General features: G+C 40.3%; 1 protein-coding gene across 1 annotated transcript; it reads left to right on the top strand.

Annotated features, from left to right (window-relative positions):
- The first annotated feature begins 16,255 nt into the window (after nucleotides 1–16,255).
- Nucleotides 16,256–22,719, top strand: LOC133777829 (heat shock factor protein HSF8-like). Its single transcript, XM_062217578.1, has 3 exons — nucleotides 16,256–16,840; nucleotides 20,370–21,639; nucleotides 22,282–22,719. The coding sequence occupies exons 1-2, from the start codon at nucleotides 16,541–16,543 to the stop codon at nucleotides 21,600–21,602; spliced, it is 1,533 nt and encodes a 510-aa protein (XP_062073562.1). The 5' UTR covers nucleotides 16,256–16,540; the 3' UTR covers nucleotides 21,603–21,639; nucleotides 22,282–22,719.
- The last annotated feature ends 866 nt before the right edge of the window (nucleotides 22,720–23,585 follow it).

The following is a 23,585-nucleotide window of genomic DNA, read 5'->3' as shown; positions in this document are numbered from 1 at the left end:
TGGTCCTCTGAACTGCTTCAAGACCCAAGTATCTGCGTTCACCCATCTCATCCCAGTGAATAGGTGACTACATTTCCTACCATACAATATCTCATAAGGAGCCATTCCTATGGTCACCCGGTAACTGTTGTTGTAGGAAAACTCTATCAGAGGTAAATGCCCACTCAAGGACCCCTCAAAGTCTAGTACACATGCTCTCAGCATGTCCTCCAATATCTGGATAATTCTCTCAAACTGACCATCGGTCTGAGGATGATAGGCTATACTAAACTTCAGCTGCATGCCCATCGCCTACTGCAAACTTCCCAAAAAATTGGAAGTAAATGTGGGGTCCCGATCTGACACGATCGGCCTCGGAGCTCCATGAAGACATACTATCTCTTTTACATAGAGATCTACATACTGGTCAACGGTGTAAGTAATCTTCACTGGTAGAAAATGAGCCGATTTGGTGTATCTGTCTACAATCATCCACCGTCCTGGGCAATCCCACCACAAAATCCATTGTGATGTCTTCCCATTTCCACTCGTGAATGTCCAAGGGTTGTAGCAGCCCTGCTGGTCTCTGATGTTCCGCCTTGATCTGCTGACACGTCAAACACTTGGCCACATACTCGGTTACGTCCCTCTTCATCCCCGCCCACCAATCCAAAGTCCTCAGGTCTTGGTACATCTTCATGATGCCGGGATGCAAAGAATATGGGGTGGTATGAGTTTCATCCAGAATCTTTCATTTGATAATAGTATCCATCGGAACATAGATCCGACCTTTGTATCTTAGCAAACCCATATCTGACATTGTATAGTCCCTAGCCAATCCAGCTAGGATGCCATCTTTAATCTTTAGCAACTGTGGCTCTTGTAATTGACTCTCCTTTATCCTTTCTCGAAGAGTAGATTGTAAGGTAGTGTTGGCTGACTAGCCCACTATCAACTAAATCCCTGCTCTGGTCATATCCTCTGCAAACTCCTTGGATATCTGCCTCAAACTGTACAACTGCCTTGGATCTCTCCGACTTAGGGCATCTGCCACCATGTTGGCTTTCCCTGGAGGGTAAAGGATGTCACAATCATAGTCCTTCACCAGTTCCAACCAACGCCTCTGCCTCATATTCAAATCCTTCTATGTAAAGAAGTACTTAAGGCTCTTGTGGTCTGTATATATCTCACACTTCTCTCCATAAAGGTAATGCATCCATATCTTTAATGCAAAGACCACTGCTGCTAACTCCAGATCATGAGTAGGATACCTCTGCTCATAATCTTTCAACTGGCATGATGCATAAGCAATCACCGTCTTTGCCTGCATAACGACACAGCCTAACCCTTGTCTCGAAGCATCACAATAAACCATGAACTTCTCCTGATCTATTGGAAGACTTAGGACTGGTGCAACGCCCTACTTCCTTAGAGCCGTTACTGAGTGAGTTTTTAAGACAAAACAGTGTGCAAAGAACTCGCTAACCGAGGTTTTGAAACAAAAGTGTGACTAATTAAAAGTTAAGGCTGTAATCTTAGAAAATGCGTCGTTTCATTAAAACTTCTATTATTAAACATTTGGGATCCCAAAATAAGGTTTGAAAACTAATCACGTCTTGAAATAAGGTTACATTTTGAGAAATCATAAAATCATAGATTATTACAGCCATTTACGAATAAACCCCCAACCAAAGCAGTCGGGCAGGCCAAACATGTACGCGTCGCTTCACGCTCTCCGTACTCATGGTTGGTTGACTCAGTCATTGCCCTTACCTGCAACACAGAGCACCCGTGAGCCGAAGCCCAGCAAGAAAACTCATGCAGAACATAACATATGCATTTATACAATTTATCATAACAGATAATCCACATATAAACAAGTCAACCATTAGACTAAGCAAACACGGCCATGCCGCCCCAGAGGCCTTACCAGAGCCCTGGGGTATCGGTTCTCACCGCGAGGATAACTCATGTATCCCTTGGGTCCCACCCTGAATATAGCAATAATAATGTTATTCACCGGGCCCCGCCCTGATTATAGCATCCCATGTGCTAGGTGTTACTTTCGGCCCGCGGCCGCCCCGGCTTACGCCGTACTCGGCCCTTGCCGCTCATTTCATCATAATCACACATATAGTACATTCGAAATAATCATTCACACACATCATGATTCATTTAAGGTTTAAACATTTGCACATAATACAATCTGGGGCCATGCCCTAACCTCGGGTGTTATAGTTTTCTTACCTGCATTCCGAGCCTCCTGATGCACCAAAGCCGCGAGCACGGTCCTCTAGCACGAGCCTCTCAAAGAACCTAGTCACAACACACAAGAAACATCCCTCATTACTAATCAACCCAAAACCACTTCCCGGGACCAATCCCACACTCTCGGGACTCCCAAATTCCTAAAACAGTTCATCGGAAACATCCCCCGAACCCCCGGAGCAAAAGCTGAAAAATGCAAATTTTGGTGTCCTGAAAATGGCCTAGCGCCGCGGCTCAGCCCTACAGGGCCGCGGCGCTTAACAAGTCAGAGGCCACACCTCCCCTGGAACCAACCTTGCGCCGCGGCGCCCAAGAACAGGGCCGCGGCGCGCCCTAACGAACCCGAAATTTCTGGGTTTCTCACCTTCAATTCCTTCATCCAAAATACCCCCAAAACAGCCCAAACTCATATCTCAACCCCAAAACTCAATTCCAAACTTCATAGGAATCATTTAACAACTCAGAAACACAATCAAAGAAACCCAAACACACAATCAAATCCCCAAAATCCACATCTTTGATTTTCAACTTCAGAAAATATTAAACCCAAAAACAAACTTAATCAAACTTCAAAATGCTTTAATTCCTCAAACCATAACAAAAGCAAGCCTTAAATTTACTTAGAACCCTTACCTTGAATGAAGAATCCAACCCTATGCATCCTTGATTCATCTCCTAAGTCTCCAACTTCTCCTTCTCTTCTTCTTCTTCTTCTTCCTCATGCCCTAGCTTTTCCCTCTCTTTTCTCTTCTCTTCAAACTCTATCAAGACCAAAATGGTTAAGCCCCAAACCGTGTACCCCATAAAACCAGCTGCCATTTATCTAATTCCCAACCAAATGACCATTTTGCCCCTCCTTGCCTATCCTTTCCCACCTAAACCTCAAGGGTACTTAAGTCTTTTCATTTCTATTTCATTTCTACCATTTTCTTTCTAAAACTTGTTACTCTCAGCAGTAACTAATGGTTACCCAGGTTACTAAATCTCCAATAACCATTACCCGCTAAATCTCAACTTAACCATAAAATTCCCGAGGTACCCCTAGGCTCCTCCCGAGCCGGGTATAGAATTCCCGTCGTGACTCTTGAGTTAACTAGCTCTCTAGGACCGTCTCGGCACGTGCATCACAATAATACGACCACACCCACGTGGTACAATTCACAGAATACAATTATCACATATCGACGCAGTTTTGCCCAACAAGGCCAAAATTACAGTTATGCCCTTCAAACACAGTCAGGGCCTACATGCATACTAATACACATAGTCATGCATCACAGATAAATAAATAGTCAAATAACATGCTTTAAATCATAAAATCACACATAAATCCCAACATGCCCTCCTGGCACACTAATCAAGGCCCTTAAGCCTTATTAGCGATTTTGGGTCGTTACAACTGGGGCAGTAATCAAACGCCGCTTCAATTCCTCGAAGCTATTCTCGCATTTGTCTAACCATGCAAACTTCTTACTCTTGCATGTTAGTTCAGTCAATGGATTAGCTATCCTTGAGAACCCTTCCACAAACTTCCTATAATAACCTACCAATCAAAGGAAGCTCCTAATCTCAGAGGCATTCCTTGGCCTCGACCAATTCCTGACACCCTCAATCTTAGCTGGGTCTACCTTGATCCAATCTCTACTAACAATATGGCCCAAGAAAGTCACCTGAGGTAACCTGAATTCACACTTCTTGAACTTCACAAATAATCTGTGCTCTCTCAGCCTCTGAAAAACCAACCTGAGGTGTTGCTCATGCTCTTCCTCTGTCTGTGAATATATTAAGATATCGTCGATAAAGACGACCACAAATCGATCCAGATAGTCCTTGAACACTCTGTTCACTAAGTCCATGAAAGATCCTGGGGCGTTAGTCAACCAAATGACATAACGAGGAACTGGTAGTGCCCATATCTAGTACATAAGGTTGTCTTTGGTATGTCTTCCTCCTTGATCCTCAACTGATGATAACCAGATCGGAGATCTATCTTCGAGAACACCATTTTACCTTGTAATTGGTAAAATAAGTCATCTATCCTTGGCAGAGGATATCTGTTCATAATGGTCAGTTTATTCAGCTCCATGTAGTCTATGCACATCCTCAGAGAACCGTCCTTTTTCTTCACAAACAAAATTGGCGCGCCCCATGGTGAGAAACTGGGTCTGATAAAACCCAGATCAAACAACTCTTGTAATTGAACCTTTAGCTCCTTCAGCTCTACTGGAGCCATCTTATAAGGTGCCCTAGACACTGGTTCTATCCTTGGTGCCAGCTCAATAACAAACTCTATCTCCCTGTGTGATGGCGACCCTGGTAACTCCCCTAGGAACACATCTAGGAACTCACAGACCAACCTAGTCTCTTCTGGTCCCACTGTCACAACCTTAGTGGTATCCACCACACTGGCTAGGAATCCTATGCAACCTCCTTGCAGTAGATCTCTAGCCCTCAATGCTAAAATCATAGGCACTCGGGGTCCATGCACAGTGCCAACGAATACGAAGGGTTCCTCACCCCCAGGTTCAAAGGTTACCATCTTCTTTTTACAATCAATGGTTACCCCATATCTAGTTAACTAGTCCATCCCCAAAATCATATCAAAGTTGGTCATAACCAACTCTATCAAGTTAACTGACAACTCTCGGTCGTCTACTATCACTGGCAGTGATCTGACCCATCTCCTGGAACCCACTAACTCCCCAGAGGGTAATAACGTCCCAAACCCCATAGCATAGTAGTCACATGGCCTACACAGTCTATCAATATTCTTACTAGAAACATAAGAATGTGTAGCATCAGAGTCAATCAGCACAATATTAGAAATGCTAGCGCTAGAAAGCTAACCTGTGACCACCGAGGGCCTAGCCTCAGCCTGCCTTAGTCAATGCAAACACTCGAGTTGGAGTTGAGCTGTCTGCCTTCTTTAGTTTCTCTTTCTTCATTCTTGGGCAGTCCTTCTTGAGATGCCCCATAATCCCACATAAAAAAGCAGGCCTTCACCCGACACTTCCCCAAATGACGTCTTCTACATCAGGCACACTCTAGATATGATCTCCAATTCTCATTACCGCCCTAGCGGCCAATTTTTACATCCCGTGGCCTCTTGTTAGAACCGGAAGCCAAAACAATATCCGAGGTCTTCCTTTTCTGGTCACTAGGGCCTCCGCCCCTACCTGATCCCATAAAGGGAGGTCCCATCCTCCTCACATCCCTTCTGGCCGTATACTTGCACCAGATCTTGTTCTTAGCGCCCTCAACAGTAAGGGCTCTCTCTACTACCTAAGCATATGTCGTGACTCTAGGTATTGTTGTAATTTTGACATCCCGGGCTATCATAGGCTGTAGCCCCTGAAGGAATCTTTCCCTCCTTGTCCCATCAGTGGGTACTAAGTCTGCAGTGAACTTGGCTAATATGTCAAACTTCAGGGCATATTCTGTCACTGACATACTCCCTTGTAACAATCTATTGAATTCCTTAGCCTTTGCAGCTTTAATGGCCTCGTTGTAATACTTCTCATTGAAGAGGGTTCTAAACTCTTCCCAGTTCATTGCGGTTACATCCCTAGTCTGGGACACCACCTCCCACCAGATTCGGGCGTCCTCCCGAAACATGTATGTGGAACAGGCCACCCTTTCTTGCCCACCACCCTTATAAATTCTAGGATGGATGTAATCATAGCCATCCACTACTCTACCTTAAGTGGATCTGCACTACCCTAAAAAACAGGAGGGTGTTGTTTCCTGAACCATCATACACTAACTCCCAATGGTTCTCTAACTTTGTCTGTTGTTGTATGCCCGGTACTGGAGCAGTAGATGGGGCCACTGATGCAGCGTTCCCTGTCGGAACCTGCTGTTGCCTCAACTGGAGAATCTCTCAATCCTATCTCTGTAGCCTAGCTTGCATATCAGCAAGCATCTGTTACCAGTTTTCAGGGGCTGGCGGAGGGTCCTGACCCTGGTCATTACTTCCGACCTGATTCTCAGCATCAAATGACTCATTAGATTGCCCTAGAAGCATACTTCCAAGTCTATCTGCAATCAATGACTCAGCTTATCAGGAAGTAAAAACAATATCCCATGTCATCCCACGGTTCACAACCAATCAAATAAGCATTCACATGCATCGACAGTGCTAATAAGCATCCCAACAATTCACACATATACAATCATGCTAATAAGCATGGCGATTCATATTCATGCTCAAATAAGATGCTAGCAAGCACGTTCTTTACAAACATTAATTGTGCTCATAAGCACGTTCTTGGCATGCATGTACTTAACATAATGCTATTAAGCATTCCTAATACTCAAAGACAAGAAATATGCTAATAAGCATTTCCTGGCATGCACAAACAGATAGTGATGCTAATAAGCTTTCCTTTAAACAGTTAACAGTGCTAATGAGCATTTCTTGGCATACAACCACATATCACAATGCTAATAAGCGTTTCTGACATTCAAAAGTAACAATGATGCTTATAAGCAATCTCACCGCGTTTACAAGTGTTTATTGTGCTAATAAGCACATCTTTAACATACATATAGCAACCAAGGGCCAGGTCCTATCAGAGTAGCTCATGCTTTCTATTTAAGCAAACAGATAAGGCATGTATTGTTCATTTAAGCAAGTACACACATAACTATATTAATAGTTACCCAACCCTGAGTCGAGCTTATCTTTAGTAATGAGTGTACATGCCCAGTCCATCATCAGGAACCCTTAAACCTTGGCAGCCCTGATACCAAGTTGTAACGCCCTGCTAATTAGAGTCTATTACCAAGTGTGTTTAAAATTAGTGCTGGACTCGCTAAACAAGTCATTTGGACTAAACATGTGATTAAGCCACTAAGGGTTCAGGTATTTAAAATTTTGGTCATAAACATTTTCATTAAAAAAAACACTTTAGTCTTTACATGGGATCCCAAAATACAAGTTTAAAAGTCGGTTACAACCCCAAGGTTACAAAATAAGCCGACCTAGGCTGCAAAACTGGGTCCAACCCTAGCTTCCTTGTAATTTCTCGGCTGTGGCAGTCAAGCGGACTGCATATGTACACATCACTGATATCGCTCTCCAACTCATGGCTGGCCAAGCTTCTCCTTACCCTTACCTGCACCACAAAGCACCCATGAGACAAAAGACTTAGCAAGAAAACATATCAAAAAATTCACGAAGTAAAACAACAGGCTTAGGAGTAATAACTGCAACTAAGCATAAATACTATACAGATTAGCAACCATAGGGTTACACAAGTGCGTGTTGCACTCCCTCTTATTCGTATGGCATCCGAGCCAGTCAAGTGCATAAGGCACTCCCAAGGTGGCCTAGCCATAATGCCCTGCGCTCAATGCGCATCACACCAATCATGGCTTATAAGCCGAGCCTTACAGACCCTCGACTTATAAGCCGAGCCTTACAAACCCTCGACTTATAAGTCGAGCCTTCTTTTCACCAGACTTACCCTTGACTAGTAGGTCAAGCTTGAACATATACAACAAATAGATTCTCGGTTAATAAACCGAGCTTCCTAGCCAGAACAAACATCCACACAATACAATCACCATATATGCAGATACAATGTCTTACTGTATACTAAGCATATATGCACAAACACAATTATAATCATGTCGCTGAGCCCAAGCCCTAATCACATTTATATTTAACAAATGGGCCTAGCCCTAATCATATTACATTAATAGTTGGGCCGAACCCCAATCATACATTCCACGTATAGGGTGCAGTTTTCTTACCTTGGTCCAAGCACTAGATATAAGCTATAACGCCCTACTACCTTAGAGCCGTTACTAAGTGTGTTTAAAATGTGCAATTAACTCGCTAAATGAGGTTTTTAGAACAAAAGTGTGATTAAACCGAAAGTCAAGGCTGTAATCTTTAAAAAGTACTCTATCTCGTTAAAAGTTCCAAGAGTTTAACATTTGGGATCCCAAAATATGGTTTGTAAAATATTTACAATTCAAAATAGGTTATAAGATGACTAATTATCAAAAACATAGTTTAATACAGCCATTTCTCAAAATGCCCCCAACCAAAGCAGTCAGGCAGGCCAAACATGTACGCGCCGCCCCCACGCTCTCCGTACTCATGGCTGGTTGACTTTCTCCTTGCCTTTACCTGCAACGCAGAGCACCCGTGAGCCAAATCCCAGCAAGAAAGCTTACACAACACATAACATATGCATATTATATAATCAGCACATTAGACAATCCACAGACAAAACAGATAGTCCATCAGACTAAGCACGTACGGCCACGCCGTCCCGGAAGCGTTACCAAAGCCCGGGATCTCGGTTCTCACCGTAAGGATATCCCATGTATCCATTGGGGTCTCACCCTAACCATAAGCACTCCATGTGCTAAGTGATATTCCCGGCCCCACTGCCGTTCTCGGCCCTTCGGCGTTCTCGGCACCTTGCCGTTCCCGGCTCCTCTGCCGTTTATTCTACAATAACCACATATAGCATACTTAAACAGCATACAAACATATAATAACTCAATCAAGACTACATCCTAACAACAACACAACTTAGGGCCACGCCCTGCAACAACACTATGGGCCCGTGCCCTGCTCTACGAGTGCTACAGTTTTCTTACCTATATCCCGAGCTTTCCGATGCATCAAGGTCACAAGCACGGTCCTCTATCACGAGCCTCTCCAAAATCCTAGTCACAACACATATAAAACACTTTTAATACTAACCAATCCCAAAACCACTTCCCGGGACCAATCCCGTACTCTCGGGACCTCTAATTCCCTAAAACAATGTATTGGAACCATCCCCCGAGCCCCCAGGCAAAAGCCCTAAAAATGCAATATTTGACTGTCAAAAATAGCCTAGGGCCGCGGCACTCCCATCAAGGGCTGCGGCGCCCAGAAGCTATCCTTAATCCTAATGCAAGCCTGCGTCGCGGCACCAAAGAACAGGGTCGCGGCGCCCCTACGCGAACCCAGATTTCTGGGTTTTCCCCTGCATTTTTCCTGAGCCAAAACAACTCCAATTCAACCCAAACAAGTACCTAAGCCCCAAAATCACTTTAACAACCTATAAACATCAAAACAAACTCAATTACACAATCACACTCAAAATCCATTCTTGAGTTTCAAATTTCAGAAGTTCAAACCATGGCTTCTAAAACATAATCCAAAGCTTAAAAACTGCAAACCATACTTCTAAAATCTTAAACCACACTAGGTACAAAATTTAAATATGCTAAGGATTCATACCTCAATCAAAACTCAGCTTGAACTCTTCTCAATTCCAGCTTCAAGCCCCTTTCCTTTTGATTATCCTAACTGAATTTCCAAGTAAAACCAGCCATATTTCCTTTAGGTTCCCACACTTAATCTCTATAAATTCAAGCTTAATTTCAACAAACATAGAGCACAAATTCTTACCTTTGATCAATCCTTGCTCAAATTCGAATTTGGTTGCCTCAAACTCCCTTATTTCTCTCCTAGGGTTCAAGAATTCAGTTTTCCTCTTCTTCTCCTCTTTTCCTCTAGCTTTTCCTTCAATTTCAGCATAAACCAATTTCTAACTAAGTGTTATACGTGAATCCTTCAGCTGAAGCTATCTAACCGTTAACCATATGACTCTTCTACCCTTCCATAAGAATTCCTTCCTAACTAAACCTCAAGGGCACTTTTGTCTTTTCACCTATATTACAATTCTACCATTTTCCCATCTAAACTTGTACTCTCAGCAGTTACTAATGGTTACTCAAGTTACTCAATCATCAATAACCATTATCCACTAATTCTCAAATCAACTTACGAAATTCCCAAAGTACCCCTAGGCTCCTCCCGAGCTGGGTATAAAATCCCGTTGTGACTTTTAAGTTAACTAGCTCTCTAGGATCGTCTCGGCACGTGCATCGCATTAATATCACCACACTCACATGGTACAAATCACATAATACAGTTATCACATTTATGCCCTCAACGGGCTAAAATTACCAATTTACCCCTAACATACAAACGGGGTCCACATGTAAATATATACCACCTAAACATGCATTCTAATCACAAATTCATTCAAATTCATATATTATCATATTAATTCACTTATTGCCCTCCAGGCACGCTAATCAATGTCCTAAACCTTATTAGCAACTTGGGGTGTTACATAAGCAATCCCCAAGTACGATCCCATCCTAAGCCTTAACGACAACCTAGTCATAACCCATTATAATGTCTTATCAACATTTTATTCCAAAAATGAACCCCGAGTCTAATCCCATGCTCCCGGGACCTCCAATCCCACCAAATGGGGTGGTGAAATCGTCCCCCGAGCCCCTGAGCAAAAACCCTAAAAAGTACCCAAAAATCAAGTTATGAAAACTGAGTAGCGCTACAACGCTACCTTCTGGGCACTACAGTGCTAGAGTTAGAAACTCAAACCGCCCAAAAAGACAGCCTAGAGCTGTAGCACTCCCAACCTAGCGCTACAGCGTTGATACCAGAAACCTGAATTTTTGGGGTTTTCTGTTTGAATTTCCCCAAGCCAAAGCTCCAAAAATCCATCCCTCAATACGTCCAAACCTAAAATTAACCATAGAAATCCATTCGACTCATCAAAAGCAACAAAACCTAACCAAGTTTTTCCTCAAAACTCCAACAAATCCCCAAAATCCATACTCAAACCCTCAAGCTCAAAACACCATAAAAAATAGAGTAAGAACTCAGAAATTCAGAGGTTTGAAGTTCAAAATCATTACCTTAATGGCTGCCCAATGATCTCCAAGCTGATCCTACACTCCAAGCTTCAATTTTCCTCAGGCCCCAAGTAAGGTAGAAGAGAGGAACGAGAGAGAGAGAGAGTTTGGGAGAGTTTTGCATGTTTCCTTTAATTTCTTTCCTTCTAATCTACTTTGGCTAAGTATAGACAAAGCCCATAAAAGACTTAAATGCCCTTAAGCCCAAAGCTTGCCCCTTAATGCCCACAGGGGCAGAATGGTCACTTGCCACCATTTCTCAACATTTTCTTAAATAAATCTTAGCTATCTTCAATAAACACCAAATAAATATCCATTACCCAATAATACCCGGTAATGTACTAATTTACCAAAATAGCCCTCGGCTCACCCCGAGCCGGGTATTTGTTCTTGTTGTGACCTTTTCACTAATTGCTCACTAGGATCGCCTCATGCCGAATAATCCAAATATATCCACATAATAATGTGGTCTTACACATATATCACATATATGCATGTGTATATTCAAATATACCCATAACATGCCAAAATTATGAAAATGTCCTTCTAATAAGAAACGACCCACATGCATGTTTAATATACCTAAACGTGCATATCTAGTCATATTATAATATAACTCACATAATCAAGTAATGATATCATATAAGTCACATATACACATAAATGGCAATTAATTCACGTTTAATCATATAAAACCCATAATTTGCCAATCTGGCCCCTTAATTAAGGTCTTAAGCCTTACTAGAAAATTTGGGATGTTATAGTTACAATCTCTTCAACAAATGTAGACCTACTCATTGCCCTCACACTGATATGAATTCCAACTGGGAGTGGATCAACAGAGTGAGGGAAGATAACAAAATTCCAATTAGTTGGAAGGAATTTCCTTATTCCTTGGTCTAATTCCTCAACCGTACGACAATATTCATGGTCGTGAGCAAAATGAAAGTCATAATGAGAATGCTCACTAGATTCATCTGTAGGTTCCGGAATATCACGATTCAAATCAATGTCTAGCCGAGTCCGTTCCACTTCATCGACCAACATTTGTAGCAAATCCGGGTAAATTGAATAATCACTTCCCCAATGATCACATGTGTACATCTAATAACAAGTAAATGGGAAGTGAGTTATTCGAATAGCTTATGTGTGTGTCTAATAAATGTGAGCTGCTCGAGAAACACGATTCTACACTCGAGCAGAAGCTAGGTCAGATCCAAAAGGCAGTTAAAAAGCTTTTCATGAAAATGTTTCACTCACCTTTTGGAGGGAATCGTATTCTCTCTCAGGCTTAAAAAACACAGTTGAACCCTGTTTCTTCTTGATCTTTGGTTTGAGGTCTCTTTGATTAATAAAAGTGTAAGTGGACGTAGGTCATTACCAACTCTTGGGATCGAACCACTATAATTTCTTTGTGTCGTTTACTTCATTTCAATTCTTTAAATTTATTTATGTCGTTCATATTGACTCAGTGTTTTTGACCAAAACGCTGATCAACACCTTGAAATCTTCATTCCCTTTTCAAGGAGAGCACTGAAATACTCCACGACCCGTCTGTGCCTCTCGAGCTCTTCTCCTTCATAATGTTCAGGGAAGATTACTAACCGAGGTGTCTTGGCTGGAGGACTGTTAGACACCTCAAGGGATGGGAGGTTATTTCCCATCCTTGAAGTCCCATCCTCGAGGATTGGAGAAACCCCACAGAGGTTGATGACTGGTGGGTCCACCCGCATCGGGACTTCCTCAATTACCACCGGCCTTAGAAGAGTGGTCGGGGGAGCAGCTGCATGAGCTGCAGGGACCTTTGGGGCTGTGGGAGTAGTCGCCAGGGGCTCGAGCACCAAGGGCGGTGCAGCAAGACTTTGGATTTGAGAGGGCCCGTGAACCCTCTGGCATTTGGCCCAAATGGAGTCAGCAAAACCCATGTGACCTGCAAAAGATAACAAGGGTGTCAGTCTTCATCAAAAGATAACAAAGGCAAGAAAAATGCATGTAAGAAGCTCTAGTTTGGAGCATGTGAGCTCCCTAGGAGGCCCACCACTAGTGGCTCCTCCTGGTGAAGAATGGAGTGGGAGAATTCCCTCACAAGTCAGCCCATCTCCTGAATGGTGTTCATCTCGTACTGAAAAAACCACCTTGCATGCATGGACGTCACCTCGTCCAATGGCACAAAACCCTGGGGGTGTAGCCTTCTCTTCGGGTGGGAGAGGAATGCATCGATTAAATCCTGGTAGTCTTGGAACTCCTCCACAGTCCAATGATGGCCCGAGATTTGTCTACTCCGGAGGAGCGAAGGCGAGGCCCACACATGCTTAGGGCTTACCCCTTCTCCTACTTGCTTAACATGATACTAAATCATGGGAGATTTACCTTGGTCACGCGATGAGGACTCCACCCCTGCCTAGAGCTCCTCCTCGAGCTCCTGGTCTTCTTGAGCCTCAGCAGCGGCTCAGATTGCAAGAACATTCTTGACACGTTCTTCTCGCATCCTTTAGTTATACTAGAAGAGTGCATGTCCGTCCATGTACTCCGTGTGAATGGAAACTTCTTCTCGAGACTTCTTTGAGTTCCAGAACAGAGAGAGGTCCACGACGCCTACGTGTTGACCCTCGTGGAGAAGGCCAAATTGGTGGAGGTGAGCTTCCATGACGAGGAAGCTGAGTTCCATCTCTGTGTCTGAAAGACGCTTCATCTTCTAGAGACGATCATTATACGGCTGGAAATACCCTTAAGAAATATTTTTAAGTACGGGATGAGTAACGTCGAAGAACTAAACTAGATATGAGGTTTGAGACACTTACCAACCCTGGAGAATTCTAGAAGGAGGGTAGGGTTGGTCCGTGTGGGAAAGCCACATGTGAAGAAGAAGTGGTCCTTGTAGTCTTGTGCGTGGATCTCGTTGTGGCAGGGAACCTTGTACACCAACCTTGGATAGGTGTACTTCATTAGGTGGTAATACCCATCGAACCTCGTCTTCTAAGGACAAGCCCGAAAACTGTAGACGTACGGTATTTTGGTCGGAGAAGGCACAAGCTAGTTTTGTCTCTGGTACAACACGTGCAATCCAGCGAGGACCTAGTAACCATTCGGGGAGAGCTAAAAGGGAGCTACGCTGACATATTTAAGGAAGTCGACATAGTATTGATGCAGAGGAAAGTTTGCCTTTGCTTGTAGGTGCGAAGCGCTCCAAGCCCTAAGGTCATTCACACTCTGCTGCGCCCTTTCTGAGTCCCAGGGCAGGTGTGCAAGGATGTCCCCTTTGACTTCATAGTGAGAGAGGATTTTGTTCAGTGCCCTTTGATGCTTCAACTTGCTAGGGAGATGCTTCACCTCGAAGCCGTCCGCTTTGTAACATGTGGTCCCTTGTATGGGAGCCATGTTTACCTCCTCCGAGGAGGCGTCACACTGACTTGGCCTTTCCGCTCCTGGAGGCTCATCTATAACCACTATCGCCCCGCTCTACTTCGGGGCTAGCAACCTCCTCTCCTCCAGGATCCGTCCTGCTTCTTGGTCCATGTCGATGATTTCGTGATCGAAATAGTAGAAGCCTTGCTGGTGGAGGTGGTGTAATTCCTCAGACATCTGAAACAAGCAAAATCAAATAGTTATCGTCTTGACCAGGAGAAAGATAGGCCAAAACACGAGAACCCCTAAGACAACTGCTCGGGGAATGGAGGAGAAACAAAAGCTAATGAAGTCCTCAAGAGCTCGCTTAGAGCTCCTTGAAAGGTAGGTCCTTCCCTTTATGATGTGATTCACTTCCGGAGGTGAATGTCTCCATGTAAGGTTACGTTTCGAACCATTATCGTGGTCCTCCCGTTCTCTTGTTCATCTAGTCCTCCAGGCCTGTGAAGTTTTCCTTGGGGCCTGGGGTGAAGTGTCAGGTGTCATGCGCAGCGACCTTGAACCACCAGCAACCATCTGATACAGTTACTGCTCCCTCAAATAGTGGTGTCGAGTTTGTATAGTCGACAAGCAGCATGTCCCAATGCACCGCCTGACGAGGGAACGCGTGCAACTACCCACTAATAGTGTTAGAGGCGTGTCTCCCCAAAAGTTTGTGGGCTGCAAACTCAGAAATGACCCCTGTGTGATACGCACAGGCCCACCACCACCTTTATTACAAGAATGTGTATTAACTAGCATTTAGCCCCAATTAATTGAGAATGTTTGTAATAAATCCCTGTTAAGGGAATTAATAGCCTTCGACCACTATAAATAGGGCTAGGACATCTATTGTAAAAGATCATAACTTTATATTCAGATCATTGCTAAGATGCTACCTGAAATTAACTCCTCAAGCTCCTCAAATCCTAATACAATCGCCTTTTAGACTAGAGTTAATTAATAACCTGATTCACGTAAATCCACGTGTTCATTACTGCATTTCTTTAAGCTTTTGTTTAATTAGTGGGTTCAATGTATTATTTTGTTCCATTTTGCAAAACTCAGGGTCTGAATTATCATTTAACAAAACAAAATGTCCGATCGATAACTTTTGCACAACATAGTGGCCAAAGTAGTATTTACCCTAAAAAATGATTTTTTTTAAAAAAATATTATTTTAATATATGAAATTTTGTTTGATTTCAAAATTTAGTAAAAGTTATCGATCAGACCATTTGTTCCATTTTGTTGGATTTTATGTTTTGACAAATTACTTTTTAGATTCTATGTTTTGTAAAATGATTCAAATAGATCTCTAAACTCAATTTTTGTCAAAATATTTTTAACTAAAATCATAAATAATTTACCAAACAAATAGTTCAGAACAAAAGTATAATCATTTTTCCTAATAACTACGTTGTCATATTCAATTTTTTTGTTTCATCAAAATTGAGTTTAGAGGTCTATTTGGATAAGTTTACAAAACACAATGTCTAAAAAGTAATTTTTCAAAATACATAGTCTAAACAGATAGTGAGACAAAATACATGATCAAAAAATGTATAAACTTTTTTTTAATCTTTCAAAATGATTTTTTCAAATATTTTTTTAAGGTTTGAATTAATTTATTGATTTTTGATTAAAAAAATTTTTAGTACACGTGGCAATATCAGCACTCATTTACTCACGTAAGATAGAAACTAATGAAAGTCTAACAACTTGCATAAATTAGGAAGAATTTTTAACAATGTTACAAATTTGGGGACACATATGTAAGTGATAATATTTTGAGAAAAATCCCAAATATTTTCCATAATATAAAAGAAAGTGTGCTCATAGTAAAATACTCTGGCAGGTCAGCCAAGCTCACGTCCCCGAAATAAATAGGCTTTATACACCGTTTCTCTTCTCACTCCCTCCTTAGTCCGTACAAACTGTCTACCCTTTCTCTCTCTACAATTGCACTCACTTTTCCTCTCTCTAGAAAAACTGTCTTCAAGATTTGAATAGGCCCTGCAATCTAGGGTTTAAGCTCCCCGTTTCCCCTCTCCAATGGCTTCTTCCATTTCATCACTTTACGAATCCTAGCCAACAAAGATTCCCAATATTTATATTTATCATATTTTTTATTATTATTTTTTGTTTCAATTTTCCTATTTTGGGTGAAATGGATGGAGCTACTGGTGGTGGCGAGGCGCCTTCGGGTGGCGGAGGTGCTCAGCCGGCTGTTCCGGCCCCGGCCCCGGCCCCAGTCCCAGCCCCTATTCCAAATGCGAACGCGCCGCCACCGTTCTTGAGCAAGACGTATGACATGGTGGACGACTCGGCGACCGACCCGATCGTATCGTGGAGCCCTACCAACAATAGCTTCGTGGTGTGGAACCCGCCCGAGTTCGCCAGGGATCTCTTGCCCAAGTATTTCAAGCATAGCAATTTCTCAAGCTTCGTTCGACAGTTGAACACCTATGTATGTTTTGTTACTTATCCACTTACTTGGGGTTTTTGTTTTTGTGGTACCAATGCCGGTTAGTGATTGCTCCAGAATTTTCACGGATATACCATATGGCTTATTTATTTTCCAATTATGATAGAAAGCCTTGAATGTTAGACTGCCATTAGGAATATATTACATACATAGATAGGACTTTAGGTAGTATTGATATTGAGTGGAAATCATAGAAGGGGTTGAGAAAATTGACTAGGTTAAGTTAAGGTACAAACTATGAAGTATGGTGGAAGTTCTGTGTTGCGTTAATATTTGAAAGTAAAAAAAAATGTTATTGTTTGTGTTTCTGGAACTTTAAATTCGTATTGTGTGAGTAAGTTCAATCAAGTACTTGCAATTTGGCAGTGGTGATAGAGTTTTTTTTTTTTTAACAAAATTTTGAAAATGTGATGCTTCTTCTTCGTGTTATATTTTCTCAGCAGCCAAATGCAGCTGAAGAAGAATAAAGGGAAAAGAAGTATGATGACCTGATTTCAAGGTCGAGGATTATCTTTTTACCAATTTTGTTGCTGTTTTTTTTTTTCTTTTTGTCATACTTATAAGAGGACGAGTCAACCATAAATTTTTTTGTCTTTAAAACAATAGGACAGCTTATGTTTTTTATTATGTAAAAAAAAAACTCAAGTATACCTATAGAGATGAGCACTGGTTAAAGTTTTATGGAATTTAGGAGTGACTAATTCAATCCAATCATGATCAGTTTTCTAAAGATTTTGTCTCTAATACAGAGTATAAAACCAATCTTTGCCTGAACTCCAATTCAATTAGATTGGATTAGATGTTAGGATTTGGGCATAGGTTGATTTATATTTTGAATTATATGTCCAATTTATCTTAACATGTATAAATCAATTCATCTTTGAGAAAAATAATTTTTTTAGGATAACTTAATGTATTCCGTAGTTAATACATATATTCTCAATAATTACTAGCATACATATAGTTTTCATTTTGAAAGCCAATAAAAGATTACCTGTATTTAATGTAAGTGATGTATTTCAAGGGATACAAATTTAAAACATTATACACTGTTTTTTTACATACATTGACCAGGATTAGCATAGAATCTTGGATTATTGGATCTATCCAATCAACAACTGAAATCCATCAACTCAAGTCCAAATTACTTTTCTGTTTTGGAAATCTTATCAATTCAATTGAAGTTAGATATTTAGCCTATTTGAATTGGATTGGATTGATCTGTTATCTTATTACATTCAATATTATGTTCACTCTACTTGGGTGTGCTTTTTGTTAATGTGGCTGCATTGTTGCATGCATCTTTGGACTTCTGCTAATGTAATGTAATTTCTGTTTTTTTTCATTCCTGGAAGCTTATGTTCCTTTTTCTAGACCCTGCATTCTACAAAAAAATGCCTTTGTGTGACCGTATTATTACATTGGATAGTTGGCCAATTCAATCCACTCTAATTTTAAGTTAGATGGGAAGTTTAGACTAAGTTGGATTATTCAATTCCGTCTAATTCAAGTTACATGAGAAGTGCAATCTAAATTGAATTGAATTCGAATTCAAAACTGAAAATGTAATCATGGTAGATTGATTTTAGTTATTTCATTGGACAAGTAATATGTAATTGATGGGGGTATAATCAAGCATTTTCCATTGCAATAGACACGTATTCTTGTTCTCCTGTTATATCCCACAATCTTTTGGGGGCACGAATCTTTAGCAAATTGCTAGATCTCATTGTCTCTATGAGGAATTAACCCTAGACCTCATGGGAGCAAACAATGGGCTTGGCTACGCTGGCATGTTTCTCTTGATTATTGTGGAATTATATTGGATGTATTTTAGTTCTTCTTTATCCTATCTTAACTTATGTTTGATTGGATTGAAGTTTTAAATTTTAAATCATTTAAGGTCTTAAACCAATATCCAATCCAATTAGAAAATTATATTGTTTGGGATTCGATGCTGTATCTAGATTCTGACTATGATGGAATGATAATGTTTTTTTTTTGCTGAAGAATGTTATTGGTTATTGCTGAAAACTATTGGATTTTAAATGATATTTGGTGTGGTGGTTGCTATGATGGTTGTTTTAATTTCTATAACTATTGTGCTGTAAATTTGACTTCCCTTATTCATTCTGCATTGCATAGATAAATGTATATTAGAAATCTAGAACATATTGTATCTAACAGATCCTTAGGCAGGATTAACTGTTGTTTTTTCTACTTAGGAGCATTGGGCTGAACCTGAAAATTAGTTTTTTTTTCAATGATCATCTTGTTTACTTGTAAGAAGGATTTAATGCTGCTGTTGTGCTTTATATTATCAAGATTATGTATATTGGGTTTATTGTTTGGAATATTTGATTTGCCAAAGTTAGCATTTGAAAATTTTATTAGGACATGACAACATAAACTACAAAGATAAAAGTCAAATTATTTGTTATTTATAGGTGCCAAGGTATTTGAGAGCATGACTGATTTGGTAAGGATTTAAGACTAGAAGGTTCTAAGATTGATTTGAAGGTACAAGGAAGTTCCAAATCTAGAATGAGCTGCACTAAATAGGACGAGAGGAGCAAAGAAAGTCTTTTTATTTTCTATTTTTTTTTAATTATTTATCTCAATTATCTTCATCACCTATAGAAAACAAAGGAGCCAACTGATTATATGTATACATATATAAATGTATAAATATTATATTTATAAAAAAATTTAAGATACTGAATGATTATTCTTGTTTGGGTTTTCTTGTTGATCATGTTATCATGCTGTTCTTGGTATAAGGATCCTAGCTTGGTCTTTTGGTGATAGTGGTGCAGTATGAAGATGAAGTGAATATTGGTGCCAAGTAATAATTCAAATTTTCATTGCCTTACTCCTGCTTGATTCGATGGAGTTAGTGCTAGCTAGAATGGTTTTAAAAAGTGTATGAGGTTTATGCTTTGAGGGGCACCTTGAGAGGTAGAAGAAAAAATGCTTTAAAAGTGCTTCAGAAACGTGCGAGGATTAAGCCTCGCACATTCTTTTGTGTTGTTTAGAATCATAGTTGGGCCCATTTGTTTGGCTTTTCACTTTATAATTGGTTTGGCCCAACTATTGCAGATATGTGTCTTTTCAAGAACTAAATTATCACGATCTTTATTCTTATTGTCTTCCTTTTTATTTATTTATTTTCCTTCTGTAAAGAATTTTTAGGTGTTTGGTTATTATGGCCGAGGCTTTGTGCCTTGATCTGCCTTGCTGAGACAAAGCAACGTTCTTTGGTTTTTGAAATAAATTTTCAAAACCTTGCTGGCTAGACATGAATTGTGTTATGTCACTTAGAGAATCTTAAAAGTACTATGTAACTAATAATGATTTTATGATTACGAAAGGCATATATAATTTTATGAATTTATTTATTTTTTATTGTAACTGCAGAGATTTGATAGCTACTTTGTTTTTCTTTCTTTGCACAAATGTTTGTACGGGCCTTTCATTTAGATTTTTTTTAATATGTGCTGTTTGTCAATAGGGTTTTAGAAAGGTTGATCCTGATCGGTGGGAATTTGCAAATGAGGGCTTTTTAAGGGGTCAAAAACATCTTCTTAAGAGTATTAATCGGAGGAAACCTGCCCATGGACACAGTCAGCAACAGCCACAGTCGTCACACGGACAGAGTACGGTGGGGGCATGCGTAGAGGTTGGGAAGTTTGGTCTTGAGGAAGAGGTTGAGAGGCTTAAAAGGGACAAGAATGTTCTGATGCAGGAACTTGTTCGGCTGAGGCAGCAGCAGCAATCTACGGATAACCAGCTGCAAACAATGGTACAGCGTCTGCAAGGAATGGAGCAGCGGCAGCAACAAATGATGTCATTTTTGGCTAAAGCTGTTCAGAGCCCTGGTTTCTTGGCTCAGTTTGTACAGCAGCAAAATGAGAGTAATAGACGTATATCAGAAGCAAACAAAAAACGGAGGCTTAGACAGGAAGGAATTGCTGAGAGTAATCTTTCTGCTGCTTCTGACGGACAGATTGTTAAGTATCAGCCTCTTATGAATGAATCTGCAAAGGCAATGCTCAGGCAGATGATGAAAGTAGATACTCCTTCTGGGATGGACACTTTTAATAAGAGTAAAGATGGTTTCTTGATTGGTGATGGTTCATCATCATCATCCACTGCAGCAGACAGTAGAAGCTCCTCTAGTCGTGTATCAGGAGTTACACTTCAAGAGGTCTTACCAACCTCAGGGCAGACACCTTCTGTTCCATTGTCTTCAGGAGTAGCTGCACCTGCTGTTTCCGAGTCTTCCCCACAACTTTTGACCTCTGAAAAAGCTACAACAGCTCAGTTTCCAGATATAAGTGTTCTGGTTGGATCGCAAGAGGCACCATCACTTCCTATATCACAAGGAGATGTTGTAATGCCTGAGCTTTCTGAAATACCTGAAATGGATTCTGAAGACAATTTCTTGAGTAATGAGACAGGTGGATTTTTAGACCCAGAGTCATTGGGGTTGATTGGGTCAATGTCAATAGATCTTGATGATATCGCTCCTGATCCTGACATTGATGCACTGCTAGACAACTCTACCTTCTGGGACGATCTTCTTCTGCAAAGTCCAATGGCAGAGGAGTTATCTCCTGATGGAACTTCCAAAGATATTGAAGTACAGGTACAGCCAAAAGAGAATGGATGGAACAAGACTCAGAATATGGATAATCTTACGGAGAAAATGGGACTTCTGACATCAGATGGCAAGGGGGTTTGATCTTTGATTAACAAATGTACATTACTCGCCTTCTGAGGTAAACCCAACAGATATACAATCATTTTTAGTCTTATGGTCGTCTCACTTGGGAAATTGTAAAAGGAGCTAGTGTCTTTTCCATTGGTGCAAGATCAATTTTGCTTGCACATATGGTGAACAAAGTCTTATACTTATTTCTTTTGTCTCATTTGATTTAAAACATCCATAATTTTCATTTTTATGATTTTTCCTTTCAATTGGTTAATGTCTTGATAGACAACCTTCGTTCTCAAGGAAAGACTCCCAGTTGGAATTTTTGTGACTTTCCTTGAGTTTTGTCATTTTCATTATCCACTCTCAAGGGTTAAATTACCATTATTATTGATATTTATCCCAAACCATCTTTCAGAGGCCAAAAAAAAATAAAAAATCTTGGACCTGTTGTTTTACATTTCAATTTATTGTCAGGTACTTATTCAGTAAGAAACAGATTCACTTCTGATGTGCTGTATATGTGGTAATATATGCTCTAAAATTGATGTACTGAGTAGCGAATGTGCTATTGGCTAGGTTATCTTAGTGGGATATGTATCCTATTAGTTCAATTTTTAGTAAGCTGGTCATAAATAGTAGGTTTATTGTCTTTATATTTGTATCTTTGTTCTTGCTTTTCTGAAAGCTACTCATTATTGATGTGCAGCTTATCTACGAGGAATCTTATTACTAAGATAATCCAAGGTCCACAGCCCCACGGAATTTACATGCATGCTGTGCAAGCAATTGTAGTTCCACATATGTACATTGTAATTTGGGGAAAATTCTAATCCCGGGTGAGATATTGGACTACAAAGTTAGATGAGTTGTAAAGTTATATAGTTTTTGGGTTTAAAGATAATACCATAACTTTTAACTAATGTATTAATTTCTTGACTTATATTTGACTGTAGTAGTTTATGTTCAAGCAGAAAATAAAGTGTCTAGTAGTTACTAACATGTATGTGAAGAAAAGTTCCCAGTACATTTTCAGCCAAAAGAATAGTAGATATTTTGTAAGAGACAAATTATGTCAGGTCAGGAAACGTGTACAATATCTTAAGATAATAGTTTTTATAAAATTTCAAAATTTCTATTTGTATTACCTTTGACTAGATGGAAAGCCTTTACAAGTATCGTGTGCCAGCCATTGTAACTTGCACTGCGTCTGCATGCAGATGCCGTAACTTGAAATCAATTATATTTTCATTATTATTTTAAGAAATTATTTGAAAATTATAATATTTTTTGTTATAAACTTTGCGGTCAACAAATGCCATGCACTGAACAAAATTTGGAAATTCTGAGGGAATATAGACCGACCTGCTAGTGTGTGCTAGCTCTATGCTTGAGGTTCATGTGTGTATTTTCATTAGTTAATGTGTACGCTGCTTGCACGGAACATGGGCTAAACTTTAAGAGCCGTCATGGGAATTTATGACCATGAGTGCACAAGATAGTGTAGTGATCATTCACTGGACTACTAAAAAGTACACAGAGGATGAAAGAATATTTTTGGCACCATAGAAGAGCTATTTAGATGATGATATGATGGATACAATGGCATGTTTGCTTGGCCTTGACACATGAACACACATGCTACTTGACTTAAGAATGCAAAAGTAAGCATTAGTATCAAAGTGAACGTCTTAGCTAGAGAGACTTGCAATGTAGATGAACTTATAATTGATTGTGAGGAAAACTAGACACAAGTTGTTTTAGGTTCCACCGAGCAAGTGGTGTAATGATCCCTTGGCATGCCTGGGGACTTGGAGGTTGGGGGTTTGAGCGGGTGACGACTCACCATTTGTTTGCTCAATTGGTTGTGAACGGGTTACTAGACTTAATTTAGGATTAGTTTGTTAATTGGTTATTTTAACCAAAACCAGGGTTGTAACTTTATTTTGATGACACTGTTTCATAGATTGGCTATATAGCCTTTCCCTTTGTATCATTTTGGCTATTCATAAA

Source organism: Humulus lupulus, chromosome 5 (assembly GCF_963169125.1).
Source record: "Humulus lupulus chromosome 5, drHumLupu1.1, whole genome shotgun sequence".
NCBI classification, from domain to species: domain Eukaryota; kingdom Viridiplantae; phylum Streptophyta; class Magnoliopsida; order Rosales; family Cannabaceae; genus Humulus; species Humulus lupulus.
The sequence above is the reverse complement of the archived record's forward strand: the minus strand, read 5'-3'. Positions and strand labels throughout refer to the sequence as shown.